The sequence below is a fragment of the Notolabrus celidotus genome, chromosome 15 (assembly GCF_009762535.1).
Source record: "Notolabrus celidotus isolate fNotCel1 chromosome 15, fNotCel1.pri, whole genome shotgun sequence".
Classification (NCBI taxonomy): Eukaryota; Metazoa; Chordata; class Actinopteri; order Labriformes; family Labridae; genus Notolabrus; species Notolabrus celidotus.
Window position 1 is genome coordinate 13,657,386 of NC_048286.1, and position 23,423 is coordinate 13,680,808.

At 40.3% G+C, this 23,423-nt stretch overlaps 1 protein-coding gene across 1 annotated transcript in view; it reads left to right on the forward strand.

Moving 5' to 3' along the window:
* Positions 1-3,505: 3,505 nt before the first annotated feature.
* pth1r (parathyroid hormone 1 receptor) overlaps positions 3,506-23,423 on the forward strand; it is an 84,715-nt gene continuing 64,797 nt past the window's right edge. Inside the window, exons 1-2 of the mRNA XM_034703848.1 lie at positions 3,506-3,609; positions 4,410-4,546. Coding sequence (XP_034559739.1) covers positions 4,544-4,546 — 3 coding nt within the window. The 5' untranslated portion in view covers positions 3,506-3,609; positions 4,410-4,543. The remainder of the gene's footprint in view (positions 3,610-4,409; positions 4,547-23,423) is intronic.

Sequence of the window (23,423 nt, forward strand, 5' to 3'; positions counted from 1 at the left end):
GCCCAACTGGGGCATTGATATAGTCAGGGGTGGCAGGGTGATGTGTGCACTCACACAAATGAACAGTATTTATAAAGCTACTAGTCGTAACACAGCCCAAATAGTTGATTTTAACACAAAATCCTCCTCTGATAAGACAAATACAGAATCATAGCTCAGGATTTTGGTGTGGCACCGAGGGTGGCTTTTAAATTCTGGGGGGGCAGTGCCACCCCTGACCACCCCTCTGGCCATGTCTCTGCACAGGAGGTGCCAAAACTGACAAACACTGACAGTTCCTACAAGAGCCTTAAAGATCTGCATCATGTGAACATTTTTTTTTCTCTTCAAAGATTAAAGAGTTAAACAAGCACAGCAGGCTGATGTTCGACGATGTAGTAAATGCTGAACAAACTGTTTACAACTGACTTTTTGTTAAATTCTAATTGTATGTACTTTTATAAGACAGAAATGTTTTAATATCTGTGACAAATTTAACAATTTCCCTAAGTATATTTATGAACATCCTCTGATATTTCCTTCAGTACTTGTCTGATGTCTGTGTGTTTCTAAGTCCCAGCCCCTCTGTGAAGCTTTGTAAAAATATTATCCAAACACTTATCTCAGCGGCGATGGATACAATTATCTCTATTTTCCTTCCTCCCAACTTTTTCCACCCTTTTTTCGCCCATAGAGGAATGGCACGGGTGGTCTGCTATTCACAGACATAATGAAAATCATATTTTGTGGCTTAAACCACACTCCGTTGTAACATTGCAGGAAAGCATTTAGCCAATGAGAAGGGGCTGAGTCAGCAGAAGATCTTTCCATGAAGGCTGCTGCTATCAGCTAGTTGAAGCTGAACCTCCCTCTTACATAAAGTCAAAGCCTCTGTTGCTGGGTAACACCATCTCTATTCATGTCTGAGGGCTAAAATAACAATATAACCAGCATAACAAACTATTAAACATATCCTGCTTGGTTGCACTGTCAGGGTTATGTCACATGGGGTCTCTAATGCACTATACACAGCAGTATGACACAGGACACAGTTGGACATCTAAAATAAAGGCTATTGTTTATGAAAAAATACACCAATAACAATCCAATAGTCATATGAATACAAATCTAACAATAACAACCATTTACACTATTGAAGATCTTTATAATATTGAGATAACATTTGGTAATATCCTAGATTCAAACCTTTAAATCTGTAGCCATTTGTTGAATTTTTAAAGTTCCTCTGCACTGATTAAATAGATCTTTTCAGCTTTTCTTTTACCGTTACTGTGGTGGGGTCAAAGTCCGGGGTCTTAGGGCGCTCAGGCTCTGGGGCTTTGACTGGAGCCGCAGCAGGTTTTGGCTCTTCCTTCTTCTTAGGGGCCATTTCAAGAAGTTACAAAGCAAGGCCTAACACAGCAGAGGGATCCAGCACGGTGCGGGTGGAGGTGGCACTTCAGGGGTCACGTCCCTTTATCCACTGTCCGCAGGTGTCATCTCCACCCCCCTTCCAATGCCCGACCACACTGCCAACAATAGTGAGAGGACTATAAAAGGAAATGCTTTTGTGCTTCTATTTAAGACAAAGGCTTTTGTGTGTGTGCGTTTGTGTGTGTGGACATCATCGGGATATGAATGATGCAAAATAATATTGGCTGAATCCCAGAGCTTGAACGTGTTTGTTAATCAGGCTATTTTCATCAACACAAGTGTGACCCTGAGTTAGCTCCCTAATCCTGCAGTGCTGACCTTGCTCAGTGAAGTGTGCTGGTTATAAGTGAGGAGGGGAGGAGAAAAATGATGATTGCTTCACATGTGAGGGGTGAATTTGCTTTAATAACAAGGCCATAAATACACAAGATGAACAGCAAATCCTCAGTAATTATTCATAACATAATAACCCAGACACGCCTTTGTGCTAACTATTTATCCAGCTTGATCAGAGGGATTTGCAGAGCCTTAAACCTAACTCCACTCTAAAATAGCGGTCACAGGATGTTGTTTCTGTCCGACCTCTGCATTGTTAGTGTAGTTTGACATGCACTAGCCTCTGAAAACTGAGTGCAGTGAACAAGGATAACAATAATGTAATCCAGGATGACACTAAGTGGCACTTTACAGAGCTGCTACACACACTGGAATGAGGATGGAGTTTGTAGACAGGGTCGCAGCAAGAGTAATATTGTGCTTTGTTGTTGTTGTTATGAAATAAAAATCAGTTTTCTTTGTATAAGTTATTCACGAAAATGCTCAATTAATATGCAAATTAATTAAGAATGGAGCAGTGTCCCGAGGTCATGCTTGGTAGTCTCATTATAATTATGTCTGTGCTGTGTAGATATCACACACACCAGTCAAGATTTTTATTCATTAGCCTTCCAAATAAGCCTTTCACCCAGTTTTTTAAACTGCATCCTCACTGTCAGATAAATACTACAAGCACACTGTGTTCACAAATTTCTCGTTTAAGTCAAGTCAAGTCAAGTCAACTTTATTTGGGTGCCATGTCTAAGCCCACATACAAAGAATTACAATAATCAAGCCTAGCCGTAATAAAGGCATGTACAACTCTTTCTAGATCCTTAGGAGGGAGATATGCCTTCACCTTCGCTATGAGTCTCAGCTGGAAGAAGCTGGACCGAACCACAGAAGAGATTTTTTTCCTAAATTTGAAGGCTCTGTCAAAATGAACTCCAAGGCTCTTTACAGAGGAGTGAACATTTGCTGCAAGAGGGCCGAGAGTGCTCCCATCGAACTGTTGGGGCTGTCCAAATACAATGACCTCAGTCTTTTCCTCATTAAGGTGCAGAAAATTTAGGCTCAGCCATAACTTTACATCTTTCAAACTGTTGAATAAGGACTGCAGGGATCCATTCCTCTTTAAGCTGAACGGCATATAAATTTGCACATCATCAGCATATCAATGAAATGAGACGCCATATTTCTGGAAAATAGATCCCAGGGGCAGCATATAGAACGAGAACAGGATAGGGCCCAAAACAGACCCCTGAGGAACACCACAAGTAAGAGGGGCTGTCCCAGAGGAAAAATCTCCCAAATGGACAGAGAAACTTCTGTCTGTCAGGTAGGATTGAAACCAACTGAGTGCTAAACCCTTAATTCCACAACTATCAAAGCGTGACAGGAGAATTGTGTGGTCGACAGTGTCAAACGCAGCAGATAGGTCCAAAAGTACCAAAATGACAGTCACCCGAGTCAACAGTTAAAATCACATCATTAAAAACTCTTAAAAGTGCAGTTTCTGTGCTGTGACGTGCTTTCAAACCAGTTTAGTTTTGCATCAAACTCATTTCATTGTTTGCCTTCTTTATTCTGTCATTCACACTTCTCCTAAGTGTTGCTACACTGCCTGCCTCTGAGTATTTCCACACCAACTTGTAATTGTGAGCCCCACCCTTATTGTTTTCACCTGTGTCTCGTTAGTCTCACCTGTGTCTGATTACTCCAAGTGTATTGGTCCCTGGGTTCCTTTCCAGCAAACCTTTCTACCTATGTTGTGTATTGATGTTCCTCATGGCTCTTTCTGTATTCTTCACCATGTCTGTTGGACTTTCAGTTGGACCTCATTGTTTTCTTTTTAATACTGAATTTGTTGGACTCCCCTCGGTAAGCCTTTTGTTATGTTGTTATGTTGTTTTACTGCCTGGGCTCTCTTTCAATAAAGGTAGCCCTGATTCTTGAGTTTTTGGGGTTGCAACTTAGTTACCATCCAACACGTTTTTGTAGATGAGCTTTTACTTGTTTCCTTTATAGATGTTACTTCAACTGTAAACCTCTTCTATATGAGGCTGAACTGAAATCTCCTGTGTTGAGTTTTTTACTCTCCATATAACAGAGTGAAATAAATATTGATGCCTCTATATGTACCAGGTGTGGGGTGATTTGACTGTCGGTAGGTACTGCCTACTACATACTGCATGTGAATTTTGTATAGTATGACTGTTCCGTTCAATCTGTCATGCGGCATGCTAAGCCAGACGTCACTGGATTTCCAGTTTCGAACAGCGGAAGTAAACAACGGAGAAGCCGATAGAGAAAATGCATATTTAGCATCCATTAATAATTTAAAAAGTTGAGAAGTAGTTTATATGGATTTCAATAATGTTCACATTACCCAAAAAAGGATTTCCCCGTCAAAAAAGAAGAGAAAAGAAAAAGTGGAATGAGCACTGTGCAGTGTGGGAAACAGTACTCAGACTGGTCCGATGCATACTGTGAAATTTTCTCAAATCAGTAGACATCCGGGGAGTTTTGGCATACTGCAGATCTTGCTCTTGTTCACTTACTACATACTGAACTTTGGCCAAATCAGTACGTACTGATTTGGCCAAATTATACTGTACTAATTATTCTGTACATTTTTTCTCCTTTGGTTTTCAAATAAATGTCTGTCTTTCCTTCTAGAGATTCATCGTCTATAATGGAATGGACTGAGTGCCAACAGCTGTGACTTGCCAGCTGCTCTGGGCTCATATTTTAGCCTGGGCTCTCATCAATGTCATGTGACTAAAGTGGCAACCAATCAAGTCAACAGTGGCAAATGGTGAGTTTTGGCAAACCAAGAAGTGTATCAAAAGCCTGGCCTGCATTATAATGAGCGTGGTCTTTCAGTGCCACACCACATACATTTCTCTCATGTCCATCCATTAGCCTCTAAACCTTAAAACCAAGTAATTTCAGAGGAAATTAATGAGTTTTGAGGTTGCCTGTCTATAATGAAAAGGAAAGACCTTTAAGTCAATATAAGTATATCAAATAAGCTTTAACATCCCTTTCACTCGGAAAAGAATTAAATTAAGATTCTCAGGGATAAAAGCAGACAATGTGGGCTTTCTACCAAGATGGAAGCTCATAAAATTATGACCCGCCAGAAACAATTTCTATTAAAAAAGAATTAGCATGGATTCTTTTGTGATTACTGCAGACACAAACCTTTTGATCCATCATTGTGGGCTGTTTTTGTTCACCAGTGCATGAAAAGACACTGCATCATAACCTAATACCAAGATAATTACATCCCTCAACTACAATTATAAAAATAATAACAGAGAAATATTTAAGCTAACTATGATTTTCTAGCTCTCACTCTTGAGGCCTGTCTGTCCTAGAATAGATGGGACACTGGAGCATTAAATAATCACAGAATTAGTGCGTGCTGCAGAAATAATAAGTCATGGCTGCGGTTTGTCCCTCATTATTTTCAAAAAGCACATGATTGAAGTTGTCAGTGTTTGGCTGGACTTAACATACACAGAGACACACATGGAAACTGTGTATGTCAGTTTGAGTATAAATGGATCCAGCCCTGTGTCGCTCAGTGCCAAACCCCTTTCAGATCCCACCAGGTGATTGTCATTGACAGGGTGCAGCAACAATTCACAACATGACCAACCACATAGAGACAAGCTCCTGAGACATCCAAGACCTGTGCAGTTTGCTATTTTGGAGTGAGTCTGTTGTCTGGCTGGCATGTACATTGGAGAGGCTCCAATCTGTGGACAATGCCAATTGTTACTTGGAGCCACGAGACGACCTTCAGTGCAGCCTCTGCTGTACGCTGCTTTTAACACACTGAATAGGATCCCAGCTGTTATATCATTACCCTGAAAAGTGGCAATGCAATTCAGATGTCACTGAAATAGCATTACTGTTTTATATCAAGAGGAAGTCTGAAGTCTGAGTCTGAACGAATCAAATGCCAGATGTTAGAATAATTGATAGAGTCTTCAAGCTGTGGTATGTGTCAGTGTCGCAATTATGGAAGTTTAACTAAGCAGACACTTTTGCCTGAGAGGAGTTACAACACAAGCAAGTCTCTAGACAGGAGGGGACAATGTGGGTCAGCACAACAAAACAGTTTCAAGTCCTATCAGACAAAGGCGATGACGAGCAGTGCACTGTAGCAATGCACAGGGTGTAAATAAGCAGATTTTTTCATCATCACTGGCATCGCTGCCATCGTCATCGTCATTTTAGTCATCAGTGTCATTCCCTTAAACCTAATTTCCAACAATGACATCAACATTCATAACAACAATGATGCTACCAACAACATTGTCAAACTCATTGTCATCACAACAACAAAAAAATCAACATTACCTTAATTAACAAGGACAGCACCAATATTAACAACAATGTCAACATTAACATTTCACATTATCAGCAACAGCAGCATCAACATCAACACCATAAGCAACATCCCCAATCATCAAAAACATAATCATAAATAACTAACAATATCATCTTATATATCAACGACAATATTGTTTACATTAACGCCAACAGCAACAACAGCATCCACAACAGCATTATCAGCATCAAAATTAACATCAATGTAGAAATCAATGATATGAAATAATGTAGCGGTCTAAGTGCCCCACATACAGAGGCTACAGTCCTCGTCGCAGAGGTCGCCGGTTCGACTTCCAGCCGCGACCATTTCCTGCATGTCTTCCCCGACTCTCTACTCCCCATGTTTCCTGTCTTTCTTCAGCTGTCCTATCTAATAAAGGGCAAAAGTCCCCCAAAAATATAACTTTAAAAAATAAAAAAAGCAAAAATATCAAGATTATCGACATCACCGCAGACATCAACAATATTATCTGGAGCATCAACATGGACATCGACCTTAACAATATCATCATAAACAACTACTTCATCAATGCAGATATGAACGTCATCAACATCAACCAACAACATCGTCGGCCTTATTTACATCCGCAACATCAACAACTTTATCCCCATCAGCAACATCAATATCAACAATAATAACAAAAAATACATGAACAAATTCAAAATGAACAACATCAACATCATCCTCATCAACAACCTCATTGTCATCAACAAACACGTCATCAACAACATCATCAGCATAGACATCCACAACTTTTTATCCTCGTCCACAGCATGACGATTGATGACGATGCATTGCATCAACAGCTTTGAGTTAAGAGGGTAACAAAGAGAGAGGTTTGGATTAGATGTGTGACGAGGCTTGGACCCCGTGGAAGAATATGAACAGTGGAGTGACGTGTTCAGTTTTGTGTCTGTTGAAGACCAGTCAAACTGCTGTATTCTGGATCATCTGCGGTTTAGATGAGCATGCAGGGAGGTCTGTCAGAAGGGAGGTGCTGTAGTCAATGCATGAGAGCTTGTACTATAACTACTGCTATGCCAACCACTTCTGAGGCAACATGTCCCTCTGCAGAAAGTGCTGGACTAGTGACCGAGTATGAAATTCAGTGTGGAAAGATGCAATCTGGGAACCAATTTGCTCTTTTCTGATAATGATACCACCTTAGGGAGAAATTGCCAACTCTTTGGGCTTTCTGTATAGCCACTGGTTAGCAATGTAATACAACTTTGATTTTGTGCATTGCTTTTGTTTACAGTCCGACTTACTACTTGAGAAGCAATAATGGAATAGGAGCCAAGAATGGATATCTTAGAGTAGGCTGAACGCTGAACTCGCATGAATGTATCTGCTTTTTATAGAAATCAACTGAAGCTAAAGAGTCTTAAGACAACCACAGATGGATCCGTGTATTGCATTATGAATGGTGTGTTCCAACTCTTGTGTTCTCCACATGTACTGTATACAGCTATTGTAGGCTGAAGTACATTTATATGCAGAATCTGTTTATAGAGATTAGGGAGGATGAAGAGAAGCCCGGAGAGGAGGTGAATAATGAAAGGGGGAAACACTCTGAAACTGACTGGTTGTTTTCCTTTTGACACAGCAATGTAATGACAAGAATGTTAATTCATTCACTTCAGAGGCCCCACAGTTTATTATCAGCGGTCATCAGGAACCCTAAATCTGGGCCTATGAATAGAAATGTTTGGCTCGGTGCGGTGAAGCTCTTGGTCTGGCTAGCAAAATGTCTGCTCTGATTACTGAATACTTAAATTATCATTATCTATTGAAAGACCTATCAAAGATGAGCTTTTAGCTCTGATTGCAGCGCTCTTCTTACTGAGAAATTTAATGCACACTAAGGCTCCTTCAAAGGTTTGCATGCTGCAAACCTGACCTGATGTCAGAGTGCATGCAGGCATCCAGAATAACTACTATAGAAATAACCATAATGTCCTTTCTGATTCTGTACTTTGCTTTCATACAGAGGCAACAGGGATTAATCAAAATACTTTAGGTAAAACCTCTCAATGAAAATTTCAACGTTCGCTCTAAGACCAACATTTGTTTTCTTTGACGCAAAGTTGAAATGAACCATTATTGCAAATAGTTTCACACCTTCCATGACTGTCAATTTTCATCATTTTTATAATACTTTTGCCACCAATTGACAGGCTGTTGTCATTCTTTTCTTTATTTGTCCAGTCATGACTAACATTAACAATTTGTAGGCCATGAAAGTAAAAGGTACGGCAGCATAGAATGGCAAAAATTGTACACCCAAAATCTATTCAATCAGACCCGAGATATGATTTAAGTAATTATGCAAGTTCAAAACATAGAATAACACAGGATAATTCCTGACAAACATCTGGAATTTCTACATTTTTCAGTTGCTTTTTTTCTGTGCTCACATGTTTTTGTCTAAAGCAGGGGTGTCAAATATACAGCCCGCGGGCCAAAACTGGCCCGCCAGAGGCTCCAATCCAGCCCACGGGATGACTGCAAAATGAAAAATTTACAGAGAAGACCTTAACTGCAATTTTTCAATAAAAGTAACGACTATTTGAAATTGACCCTCTGGTGGTCACATAAAATCATAGTGCTGACGGGGCACTATATGAAAACTTGTCACAACAGGAGCTGTGGAACCACAATCTTCGATACTCAATTAATTGATAACATTCCTACGGCTTCTTCAGTATTATAATCTGTGTTTTTCGTTTCACTCTGTCAGGTGAATGTGTGCTGTGTGTTTGGTGTGTTCACAGCTTATTGCTGAAAGAATATAATATTTGGCCCCACTATGAGACTCATCATGATGAAAAATATGACAGCGGTTTTTTTTTTTGTAAAACTATATTTCCTTAAAGGCACTATGAGGAGTTTTTCACCAGCTGAGAAACAGACTGAAACCAACACTGATGCCTCTTTATGATCTTCAAAAGCAAACAAAACCATAAACAACGACACTGATACCTTCTCTGTTGTCATTTTTAATGCCTTAAACCACTCAGAGGGGGTAGGTATCAGACCACATGATTGACATTTGGCGTTAGAAACATCCGTTTTTGGCTGTTTTCTTTGCAAATAATCACATTGAGTGATAAATCTGTCTGTTAAAAGACAGCAGGGTGAGGTTTTTGTTGAAAACACTACTTTTGCATGTACAGAACAAGAGATAGGGTATCACTTTGTCCACAATGGGGTGCCAAAATTGATGTAAATCAAAAGTTCCTCACAGCAGCTTTAAATGTCAATATTTAAAGAATGTACTTTTTTGCACTGAAACAAAGGGAAACATTTGAGTTTTCATTATTTATACGGTTGTTATGTTGTGATTTTACTGGTCCGGCCCACTTCAGATCATCTTGGGCTGTATGTGGCTCCTTAACTGAAACGAGTTTGACGCCCCTGGTCTAAAGGATGTCAATGCATTTCTTGTTTGTCTTCTGCATTCTTTTTTCATCTGAACCATGCTTCTTCTGTTTTTCATTTTTGACTTTTGCATGTTTTCCTTATTTACATCATATCTGAATTTGTAAGCTGTTTCTCCTAATGGGAATCTCTGCAGCAGTTGGAATGTATTTGTCATTGTTGGCCTTCGTAGTGAACAGATTTAGTTTTTTCTCATGGTCACTGATTAGCTGATATGTAATGCTGATATCACATTGTTGTTGTTGTTTTGCATTTTTTGATAACACAATTGAATAATAACATCCATTATTCCATGCACATTCCTATCTAGTAAACGTAGTTTTCTTAGCCAGAAGCATGTTTCAGATAGATTTTCAATTAATTCAAGTAATAGAAAAATACATTGGGCTATGCATTTGATTCTGATATTTAGATCAGAAGTAATATTAAACTGCTTTGTTCCATACTTCATTATATAATTTATACTAAAGACTGGCCAGTAGCTGTTTCAGATTGGATATGCTGTCAATTAGGATGGGAAAACATGTTTTCATTAAAAAAAAAAGAGGATTATGACTGGGGAATTTTAGACAAACATTTATAGGATGATCTACGAGTTACAGTTAAAGCACCTCTCCACCTTTCCTAAGCCCCCCCCCAAAGCATATTTTTACATCTTTGTTTATGTTTGTGGACAGACTGGGTTTAAAGCCAAAAAGCCAATCGAAGCACAACGATGACTGCAGTGTCTGCAGACATGTCTTCATTTTTTTTAATGGACCTTATGAGCACAAGCATCCGTCAATGCTGTTTATTTCAAAATGCCATTAATCAGCATGATGTATTGGCTGACCCATTAATTGGTCAATCTCAATTCATAATACAGAAACGTATGACCAGAAAATACAAGAAACAGATCTGTTGCAATAGCTTAACTCGCCATCATCCAACCATGATTGATCAAGGGTTGCTAAATGTAAGTATGCAACAGAGGCAAAAAAAAAGACTTCCATTAATAAGTCTTGCTATAAATTTAGAAACGGTGCAAGTCCCAAATCATATACAGTAATATAGCCTACAAGGTACATCTGTTGAGTATTTACTTTGAGCTCTGGCATGTGTTTGTCAATTTGCAATGTTTCCATTGTTCTGTATTGAAATCCATACAGTGGATGTATTGAGTTACAACAGGCTACAACTGGTAGAGTATGGAGGCCATTGTTGGCTGCCATATAAGTGAGACTTGCAGCACAAGAAGAGACGAGAAACTGATCTGTTGCATTAGCTTTGCCGACCACTTATGGTTTATGGAAAACATGTCACTAATTGTAACTTTAATTTCTTTAAACTGCAGTATACATTTTGGTGTTTCATAACTGCATGAACAGACATTAACTCTCCTATGGCTCTGCATTAGCTGTCTGTGCAGCTGTTGCGACACTGTTCCACTATGATCATTTACCAGCAGTCAGGATAGAGTGTGTCCAAGCCAATGCTAATACTAATAAGGGGGTTAATATACACCAGCTGGATTCCTGGTAGATGTTGTGACGTGTTCACTATCAAATCCACAGGGCCGTCAGTGAAAAGCGCAAGCATGTAATTATACTGTCACTCGTCCAGCTAGGACCTCATGTGCTATCCAGTTCAGGGTGCAGGATTAGTGACAGTGCCAGTCTGTACAGGCTTCACTCCAACATACACCATGTTGCCGTGTTGCTGCTTGGCAGAAATCCTCATTTAGTAAAGATAATATAAACACTGTTTTTTGGGACTCACAGCAGGATTTCCGTAAAAACATTTTAGCACTAATAAACAACATTTCTGCTTTTCCTGTTAATGTGTGCATGCATCCATGAGTCTTTCGACTTTTGGTGTTTCTTTTGCATAAATGAAAGGTATAATACAAGTGCGGGACAGTATAAAACATGAGAGAAGAACAGGAGCAAGGAAATGATCAGACATATCTATAGCAGAAAACACACTGAAAAGGAAAAGGGAGATAGTAAGTTAAGTTCATTCAAACATTTCTAACATCAGCCTGTGTCCTTAGTGTTCACAAGAATAACATTCATGTAGCAAAGATTGAACTGTGCGAGATGACAGTGAAACAATATGATTTATTCAGGTGCAGGATGTCAGTCTACAGGCCTACATTATGAGTTGTCAACATCTGTGCTCTCAAACCCTTACAGCCCTGACAGCAGCTGGACCACAGCGCCCTCCTTTGGTCACAGGGGTAAATTGCTGGACTTGATACAAACAACAAAAAGTAAACCTCCTTTTGAATCTCAAGTTCAAAAGATTTTCTGTCACAAATTTTGTCTCAGATGTTTCCCCCTCAGTGAGCATGACAACACACCCACAGCTGATGGGGTTATATGAATGTTTGCTTGTTTAGCCCTGCTGTGTCGCATCTCTAAATGACATTTCAAGGATAGCCTTGTTCTGGGTTATTCTCAAATTATGAGGATGACGCATTGGTTTCTTTTTATTCTCTGTTTCATGTGTTATTATCTGCCAGCATGCCCTATGTCTCCTACGGTGAAGCGCTTCTACTTTCATGGAATATATTGATCTGTATAAAGACATTCATCCTCTCAGTCTGACATTACGGAGCACTAGACAGTCTCTGTCCACCACACATCAGAATACCCTTGCTGTGAGGCAAATAGTGCTTACCACTGAGTCCCTGTGACACACACACTCATTATGCTGAAGTTGCACACTGGGCTGTGATCCCCACACTGTGCAGACGCAGCATTAAACTGTTAAACAAGTATTTCGTCACAGCTGTTCTCCACTGGCCCGCTGCTGCAGTTTGTTATTGATCAGAGAAGTGGCCCACTCTGCTGTGTCCAAATCAAACCTGTTTACCAGATAGATCTATGCTGCAGTCACTGCCTGTGACCTTTATTACTTTTCCATAACCCCTTAACTAGATTACTCAAACTAATGGTTAAGACTCTGTAGACTGTGTCCATCTCTACCCAATGTTATAATATAGATGTCAAATGTATACGTAGGTCAAAAATGACCCTTTGAAAAAAAAAAAAAAAACATCTTGTTGAATCTAACATAATTCCTGTTTATGCAAAAGCTTCTTCTTAAAAGTTAGTAACCTGTTCAATTACATGTGGAGAACAAAGGGGCAAAGAAAAGTTAATTGAGCTAACACAATTTACCAGGGTTCTCTTTTCCAGAGATAATTTTCCAGGGCATTTCCAGGACATTTTTATTGATGATCAAGCTGGTATAACAGTCTAAATTTAGTTCTTAATTTAGTTCCTAAATAGTCTAATGCGTTCCTCTCAGTGGAAGTCTACATTGAAAGACATGTAGTCTATGGCTATCAATGAAATCATCTCTTACATACTTAAGAGAAAATTGGAAAATTGATAATAGAATAATGCAACCACAGCTGTACAGCACTTCACTTTATTAGTGCAACCAAGTAACAATGATGGGCAACATCTCAGCTTTCTCTTTTCTCAATAAATATAAAATGAGCTAAGAAAAAAACAAAAGAACCAGCAAAGGAATCAGGAAGCTGCCTTACTGAAACAATTAAATAATAATAATGATCAGAGGATCAGTGCATTAATGACCTAAATAGAACTGAATGACAAAAATGGCCGCAAATGTTTCTCAACTCAACTCAATCTCATAATATACCTGCTTAATCATGATATTCATCCTGCTTAGCGGTCGATATAACCAAAGCAAATGTCACGTTTTTTTATTTGAGTTACCGTAAACTCTGAAAAAAATTGCACCGGTGTAAAGACGCTCTCTGTATTTGAAGATCTCTCAGAGGTTTAAAAAAATGTAAACTGTCTTCCTGCCTGACGATGTCTATTATGATCAGCGATGTCTACAATGTGGAGTTTCTGTGGAGCTGTGTCTCTCTTTTTGTTCCGTTTGTTTTCACTATCGGGAGTTTGCACTCCTGCTAGCTAGAGCAGGGGTTCTGACACTTTTTGGAGCCAGGGACCCCTTACAGGTGAGAAAACTGTCCAAGGACCCCCTCATAATTGTAACACAGATTAAGCACATTAGTGATGTGTCATGATCAAAAGCTGCGGCTCTGAGAGCCGATGCTTTATAGTGAATCAGAAGAGCTGGCTCACATCGAGACAGAGCCGGCTCCCAGTTTGTTCCTTTCCCTGCTCAGCTCTCTGAGTGCTCAGCCCCAGCTCTGCTCACAGCAGAACTTTGTTTTGATTGGTCAGCATGGCGGCCATGCAGCCAATCACATGTGAGGATATAGGATACAGGTGATGGAGGGGAGGCTGTGTATCCTGGCTACATCTGTTCCTTCTGAGAGAGTCTTCTTGAAGACCGGGCAAATACTCACTGAGGGGAGAAATCGGATCAGCCCATCCAAGCTGAGGCATCTGATTTTTCTCAATGCCAACTTGAGGACATTAATAATGTTTGCTCCAGTTAGTTAGTTTGGTTCTGGTTCTATTTTCTCCAGTTTGGTTCTGGTTCTGTTTGATTGAGTTTGGTTCTGGTTCTGTTTGCTTGAGTTTGGTTCTGGTTCTGTTTGCTTGAGTTTGGTTCTGGTTCTGTTTGCTTGAGTTTGGTTCTGGTTCTGTTTGCTTGAGTTCGGTTCTGGTTCTGTTCGGTTCTGGTTGGGCACTGGTACGGTTCTGGTTGTGGTTCTGGTTTGGTTCTTGCTAAGTTCTGGTACGGTTCGGTTCTGGTTCGGTTCTGGTTAGGTACTGGTTAGGTACTGGTGCGGTTCTGGTTCTGTTCTGTTCTGGTTCTGTTCTGGTTCGGTTCTGGTACGGTTCTGGTACGGTTCTGGTCAGGTTCTGGTTGGGTTTTCTTGAGTTTGGTTCTGGTTCTATTTGCTTGAGTTTGGTTCTGGTTCGGTTCAGGTATGGTTCTGGTCTGGTTCTGGCTCGGTTCTGGGAGGTTCAGTTCTGGTTTGATTCTGGTTCAGTTCTGGTTCGGTATGGTTCAGTTCTGGTACTGTTCTGGTTCTGTTCTGGTTCGGTTCTGTTTTGGTTCTTGTTTGGTTCTGGTTGGGTTTGCTTGAGTTTGGTTCTGGTTCTGTTTGCTCTAATCCTAACCCTAAACCTAACATTAACCCTAATCAATCCCCACCCTAACCCTAACCTAAACCCTAACCCTAATCCTAACCCTAACCCTAATCCTTATCCCAATCCTGACCCTAATCCTAACCTAAACCCTAACCCTAATCCTAACCCTAATCCTTATCCCAATCCTAACCCTAAAACCTAATTACAACCCTAACCCTAATCAATCACAACCCTGACCCTAACTCTAATCCTAACCCTAACCCTAACCTTAACCCTAATCCTAACCCTAACCTAAAACCTAACCCTAATCCTAACCTAAACCCTAACCCTAACCCTAATCCCAATCCTAACCCTAATCACAACCCTAACCCTAATCATAACCCTAACCCTGATCATAACCTTAACCCTAACCCTAACCCTAATCCTAATCCCAACCCTAACCCTAACCCTAATCAAAACCCTAACCCTAATCAATGCCAACCCTAACCCTGACTCTAATCCTAACCCTAACCCTACTCCTGACCCTAACCCTAATCAATCCCAACCCTGACCCTAACTCTAACCCTAATCCCAACCTTAACCCTAATCCTAACCCTAGCCCTACTCCTGACCCTAACCCTAATCCTAACCCTAATCAAAACCCTAACCCTAATCAAAATCTTAACCCTAATCAATGCCAACTCTAACCCTAACTCTAATCCTAACCCCAACCCTGATCCTAACCCTAATCCTAATCCCAACCCTAACCCTAATCACAACCCTAACCCTAATCAAAACCTTAACCCTAACCCTAATCAAAACCTTAACCCCAACCCTAATCAAAACCCTAACCCTAATCAATGCCTAGCTAACCCTAACTCTAATCCTGACCCTAACCCTACTCCTGACCGTAACCCTAATCCTAATCACAACCCTAACCCTAATCAAAACCCTAACCCTAATCAATCCCAACCCTGACCCTAACTCTAATCATAACCCTAATCCTAATACCAAACCTAATCACAACACTAACCCTAATCAATGCCAACCCTAACTCTAATCCTAATCCTAACCCTACTCCTGACCCTAATCCTAATCCCAACCCTAACCCTAACCACAACCCTAACCCTAATCAAGACCCTAACCCTAATCAATCCCAACCCTGACCCTAACTCTAATCCTAACCCTAATCCTAATCCCAACCCTAATCACAACCCTAACCCTAATCAAAACCCTAACCCTAATCCTAATCCCAACCCTAATCACAACCCTAACCCTAATCAAAACCCTAAACCTAATCAAAACCCTAACCCTTTGTTATGATTGGTCAGCATGGCGGCCATGCAGCCAATCACATGTGAGGATATAGGATACAGGTGATGGAGGGGAGGCTGTGTATCCTGGCTACATCTGTTCCTTCTGAGAGAGTCTTCCTTTAAGACCGGGCAAATACTCACTGAGAGGATAAATCGGATCAGCCCATCAAAACTGAGGCATCTGATTTTTCTCAATGCCAACCTGAGGACATTAATAATGTTTGCTCCAGTTTGGTTCTGTTGGCTTGAGTTTGGTTCTGGTTCTGCTTGCTCAAGTTTGGTTCTGGTTCTGTTTGATTGAGTTTGGTTCTGGTTCTGGTTCGGTTCTGGTTGGGCACTGGTACAGTTCTGGTTGGGTTCTGGTTGGGTTCTGGTTCGGTTCTGGCTAAGTTCTGGTATGGTTCGGTTCTGGTTCGGTTCTTGTCCGGTTCTGGTTCTGGTTCTGTTCTGGTACGGTTCTGGTCAGGTTCTGGTTGGGTTTTCTTGAGTTTGGTTCTGGTTCTCTTTGCTTGAGTTTGGTTCTGGTTCGGTTCTGGATCGGTTCTGGTTCGGTTCTGGTTAGGTACTGGTACGGTTCTGGTTCTGTTCTGGTTCTGGTTCGGTTCTGGCTAAGTTCTGGTACGGTTTGGTTCTTGTTCGGTTCTGGATCGTGTCTGGTTTGATTCTGGATCGGTTCTGGTTCGGTTCTGGTTCGGTTCTGGTACGGTTCTGGTCAGGTTCTGGTTTGGTTTTCTTGAGTTTGGTTCTGGTTCTATTTGCTTGAGTTTGGTTCTGGTTCGGTTCTGGATCGGTTCTGGTCTGGTTCTGGCTCGGTTCTGGAAGGTTCAGTTCTGGTTTGATTCTGGTACTGTTCTGGTTCAGTATGGTTCAGTTCTGGTTCTGTTCTGGTTTGGTTCTGATTTGGTTCTGGTTTGGTTCTGGTTGGGTTTGCTTGAGTTTGGTTCTGGTTCGGTTTGCTTAAGTTTAGTTCTGGTTCTAACCCTCACCCTAATCATAACCCAAACCCAAACCCTAACCCTAATCAATCCCAACCCTAACCCTAATCCTAACCCTAATCCCAACCCTAACCCTAATCCTAACCCTAACCCTAATCAAAACCCTAACCCTAATTAATCCCAACCCTGACCCTAACTCTAATCCTAACCCTAATCCCAACCCTAACCCTAATCCTAACCCTAACCCTAATCAAAACCCTAACCCTAATCAATCCCAACCCTGACCCTAACTCTAATCCTAACCCTAATCCTAACCCTTACCTTAACCCTAAACGCAACCCTAACCCTAATCCTAAACCTAACCTTAACCCTAATCCCAACCCTAACCCTAATCACAACCCTAACCTTAATCACAACCCTAACCCTAATCAACCATAACCCTAATCCTAACCTAAACCCTAATCCTAACCCTAACCCTTATCCCAATCCGAACCCTAAAACCTAATCACAACCCTAACCCTAATCACAACCCTAACCCTAATCAATCAAAACCCTAACTGTAATCCTAACCCTAACCCTAATCCTAACCCTAACCCTAATCCTAACCCGAACCTTAACTCTAATCCCAACCCTAACCCTAACCTTAATCCTAACCCTAATCCTTACCCTAACCCTAATCCTTACCCTAACCCTAATCCTTACCCTAACCAAAACCCTAACCCTAATCAATCCAAACCCTAACCCTAAGGGTTAGGGATAGAATGGTTTTTTAACAATATATATGCACCAAATTGGTTTTATTATAAGGATTCTCATAAAAACACTGTACGTAAAAGGGTTTTCAACACAAACCATTATTTTTTGCAAAGTTAAGGTAAAATATACGGCTACAAAAGATCCTAAATTAGGAGCCGCTCGGGAGTCGAAAGAGCCGTCTCTTCTTTGGGAGCCGAGTCAGAAGATCCAGCTCTCTGAAAAGAGCTGAACTTCCCATCACTAAAGCACATGCTTACTACCATTTGCACTCTTAGTTCCCCTTGGAACTATTTGTATTGTAAAACGTATCAATGTAAATACTTCAGACCTGTACCATAGTGATAAACAGATAACACTTCAATTTGAATCAAGTAAATACCACTTGTATACTTTAAAACAGAGGGTCATTTCATTCCTTGTGGACTCAACATGATAGCATTTATACTTTTCAAGTAATTGATCTTAAACGCTTTCAGAAAATTAACAGTAGCAAGACTCACATATCCCTTCGAGCCACCAAATGGTATCATAACAATGGTGTATATGCTGTTTGTAATGACACAGCACAATTTAATAATTTAATAGAAATTTATTCAAATTATTTCACGGACATCCACGCTATGGTTCGCGGACCCCCAGGGGTCCCAGGACCCCACTTTGAGAACAACTGAGCTAGATTACGGTAATTGAGCTCTCAGCCTGCAGAGAAAGTTCTGAGGCACAGACCCCAAAGCTCTCTGCCTGACTCCACTGGTCACACTATAACTTAAATATAAGACTCTTTGAATCAAAAGAGCGCTCTACAAGGTTCATGTACCATAAAACATGAACAATATACCCCCGTTTTCTGTGAATGCATGATTATGACCAAGTGAAGGAGAAAATATGTGAAAAAAGTTGCGCAGTTCTGGTACGGTTCTGGTTCTGTTCTGGTTGGGTTTACTTGAGTTAGGTTCTGGTTCTGTTTGCTTAAGTTTAGTTCTGGTTCTAACCCTCACCCTAATCATAACCCTAACCCTAATCTTAACCCTAACCCTAATCACAACCCTAACCCTAACCCTAACCAAAACCCTAACCCTAATCAATCCAAACCCTAACCCTAACTCTAATCCTAACCCTAATTCTAACCCTAATCATAACCTTAACCCTAATCATAACCCTAACCCTAACCTTAACCCTAAACACAACCCTAACCGCAGTGTTGCTGTCTTTTCCAGCACAGCGTGCACTCAACTTTCAATGAATGGGGATGTGTTTTGTTAATCGGGTCAGGTCACATGCAGCCATGTTGGAATCATTTTCCAGGACTATATGTGATTTTCCAGGACATTTGACTTTTTCTCCCATTTTCCAGGTGTTTTCCAGTACTGGAAAACTGGTCAACTGTTTTCCAGGTTTTCCAGGTTTTCCAGGATGCGTGGGAACCCTGACTTACCTTCGGACATTAGCTTGATTCACACTTGCACGAAACTCCTGAGATCTTTCGGAGTGGGTTGCATTTGTGAAGGCAAACTGTCAGAATTTTTGCTGCTTGCGTCAGGCCGCCAGTACAAACTGGAAATATGACACCTGTCAAGATTAATAAAAACATCCATAATTGAAGGAGGATCATTTTCTAAGCCAGAAAAGTGAAGGTGTCTTAACATCCGTCCACTAACTTTTAACATTGCTATAAACACATAAACTGTCATCTCTGTGTAGGATTCTGTTGCTTTGCCCATCATGTTGATAACAACACTGTGGCTTTGCAGCGTGAGTGTGAGTGAATGTGGCACTCTCTCTTTGTGTTTACAAGCCATTCCTCTCATGCTTCCACAAATCTGGGGACACCAGTTTTATGACATTACAGGGTGGAATGTGTGAGTGCAAAGTCTCAGTGATGGCCAAACTTTGTTCCAATGCTGTTGTGGAATTCAATGTGACTAATGAGGCTAAAGTTGTGTCATGCCTTTCAAGGCTCTTCTCCTCAGCCCAATTTGACAGGTAACACTCAATGCTTTAGGTGACATGTGTGAACAAGTAGCTTTGAAAAATTTCAAGGGCAGAGCTCCTGAAACGTTTTGAAAGTTTTTAGGTGTGACTATGTGAAAGAGCCTGTTAAGGCTGCTAAGCTACCGTTCTGCTTTAAAATCTGCATCAGCATTAGCTGAAACAGAGACACTTTGTTTAGTCATTTCTTTATTTGGAGTGAAAGTGTAACAGGTTGGTGAGTTACACCAGTAGATATTGGTTATGCTTAAGGGCTGAAGATTAGTTAAAGTTGTGGATGGGTTGAGCAAAGATGCTAGCAAAGATGCTACATGAAATAAGCACAAAAGACACCTTCATGTTTCAGAGAACCAACTGTATTTAGCTGTTTATATCTTAAAATACATCTTTAAAAAAAAGTTTTATATGAAATTTGGATCCCAATTTTTAAGCTACTATAGTGGAGACTCCCAAAACATCTAAGAATTCATATAGAGTATGTGATGTGACAAGATCAGCCACAAAATTTGCTTGATTTAAGACAATTTGGCCTACTGCAGTGTAGCCTATTGTTCTTTAAGTTGGTGTGCAAACCGTTTTTTCTCTCAGACTTTTCCATTAGACTTTTGGCATAGTTGTACCCTCCCTCGGCTCTGTTTGTGTGTCTGGTTGGATGCATTTTTTTTTACCACCAGTCATATTGCAAAACATATTGGTTTCTTTGGAATCTGTTGATGCTGCTGGACATTGTTGACAGTAAAAGATTACAACACACTCAGTACTTATGTGTGAAGCTCCTGTTTTCGGCACTCCAGCACCAACAGTGCAAGGGTCCAAATTGTTTTGGGAGGAGTTTGCTCAAGTGTGCTAAATAAATCACATTTTTTGAGGGCCTAAACATGTCAGGAGCTCATGAAACTGTATACATATGTCAGAAGTAGAGAATATTTACACTTAATGTGGATCAACCAATAAGTGTTGCATAAAAGGCTCAGTGGAACCCCCCCACAAGTTACCAATTAAGTACATTGTGCCATGCATTTCACCTACATGTACAATATTTGGTAGGCTTATGTATCATGCCCTGAGCTACAAAAAAAGTCCCACCAGGCTGAACTCTAAACCCAACAGGAAGTCCACTTTTTTGGGGGAAATATAAATTAAGGTGCATTTTTGTGCATTTCTAGGCTGCATACTTGAAAAAACTCCTCCTAGGGCTTTCACCTAATCCATCTCAAAATTGGTGAGTATACTGAGAAAACCTAAGAGAGGAAAATATATCAATCTTGTGTACAAAGGGCATGGCTGGGGTGGGCTAAAAAACCTTGATGAAGCAAAATTAGTCAATTTTCATCAAATTATGTTCTGCTGGTGGTACTTCCCGTCTTGAGATGTTGTTATAACTATAATACAATGTTTCTTCTGCCCACAATTTTTCTTGAGTCTTGACCTCAACAGTCCTACATGTCTGTAATTTGGTCATATTCACATACTTACCTATTGCTAAGAGGCGGTGAGTCATGCATGACAATCAACCAGTTATATGGGATTCACACACTGTAGTCTATACTTCATGCACAGCATGTCAAACTTGATTATTTACGTTTGCTGGAGCAACCTACTGCCCACAGCATGTCACATCTAACTTGCTTGTGCACTGCCCCAAGCACATAAATTCGGATCAGTATCAACCCTGTGGGTGTGCTACATCTCAAGATGCACCATACCCTGCCGTGCACTATGGTGTAGGGCCCATCAGTTTTTCAAACATCTGAAGTGATGTTCCTCCTAGATTTTTTTGGTAAGTACCAATGTATTGGTTTTAAACAGCTGACAGCTACAAATCTTTGATCTAAGAGTTTGCTTATACAGTTAGCACTGCTTAAGCAAGCACCGCCACTGCTGGCTTCAGTGTTGATTGCAGATCACGGACAATGATTAAGGGAAGTGCAGATATTAAAGGGATTTTCAGATGTCTGTGGGGGTTGGTAAAAGTCACTGGTTAGTCATGCTGCCTTATCTTTTAGAGCCATGTTTGCTGAACACTACCATAGTAACTGTAGACATCTATATGAGGGAATAATTTATGCAATCATATGTGGCTATGTTTCTGTGAAATCCATGCTCAGTATGTCAGGGATGAAGTTTCTTTGGCCACATTTGTTCCTTTTTCTCTATTCGTGGGCTAAACCTTTGGGAAACCTGAGTGGGCGAACTGTCAAGACAGCATGAGCGCCTTTCAGGAAGACAAGCTGACCCTGATGCCACTGAAAATAGCTTCCTCGGGTGCATTGTTTTGAGACATTCCTTGTATTGTATGTGACGTTTTGTCTTCAAATCACGGCCACAGTACAAGAAAATGATTAAAAATGAAACAATGAGGAAAAGTAATTTGGAAGCAATTGGAATCCCAAGTGCTTTTCTGAGACATGGTGTGCTATCAGGGGAAATTTCTCGTTACAGTATATTTTTTGCCCATGCATGTAAAGCAGTCACATACAAAACAATGTGTAAATGCATTTCTCAAGGTCATGTTAAAGGTGTAGTGTGAATGAGAAACATTACAAAAGTTATAAAAAAATATCTTTATCTCAACAAAATCTTCACATCATGTCAAACTCTGCATTATTATTCTCACCAAAAATCGTATATGCTTTAAATGCATATGTCAGCCTTACATCACTGTAAGGGAATTTGTCACAAATATGCTATAGGGTTTCATTTTCTCTCTTTCTAAAGTCTTGTACATTTTCAAGGTGCATTATTGTATCATACTTTTTGTTGCATATGACCACAAAACAAGACTATAATGTGTCCATGCTTGCTTGTGTATCTGGTTGTGAAGGATGTGGAATAAAAATGAGCAGATAATACCTACTGCCTGAGATTGATTATAAAATCCAATGAAAACCCAGGAAATCTAGCATCTCTGGTATATGGGAGGCAAAAATCACCAAAGGCAATGATAAGATAAAGAGAAGGGGAAAAAAGTATTTTTCAACAAATGCAAAATGCGAAACATGGGATGTATTTCGCAGACTATGTATCCTGTGTAGCAACCTTTGTGTATTCTTCTTCTCCAACTCTAATCCCAGAGACAGTCATCTAATTTGTATCATTAAGCTGATACAATTGCATGAAAATAAGAATCTACAAATGGATTTGCTATTGAATGGGACTTCAGGAGCTCTTTCTAAGAAAATTGCACCTTTATTTTACAGACTTAGCTTCTGCAAATGGCACAGTTAATGGACAAACCTTTAACCTCTTTTAATGGGTTAATACATGCGGTTTTAATGAGCTCTTTTCTGTTTTGTTGCTAGCAAGAAGAAATTTGTGAAGCATTGGTGCAACCTACAAAAGGTGAATATTAAGCATTGCAGATAGATGTTGAGGATCAGAAGGTTCCATAGATAGCCAGGAATTGTGTCATGGAGCAGCAATAACAGGCTTAGAGGCATGTTTAACCTTTACGAAGATTTTTTCTTCTTCTCTTTTTTTAGAAAAAAGACGTACAAAAAGAAAGACCCTGACAGATTGGAAAAGGAGCTGAGAATATTCCTACATGTCATGGACACAGCCCCCTTTATTAATCCTCTACAGCTTCAGTATGTAGAACTCCCATGGAGAAGCAGCAGGGTGCAATCTTCTGCACGAGTAAATGCAGTATATGCTCAGATGTCTTGTTGCTGGCTGTTTGTTTCTGACAGCTTTCATATGGTTCTCTGTCTCTCACCACAGGAGTAATGCAGACATAGGGAGAAGGAATCTTGGGATGATTAAGGTGGAGGGTATCGTGACCGAAATAACGTGACCTCAGAAAGATATAATTATAGAGAGAGCAAAAAAGGAAGGGGAAATG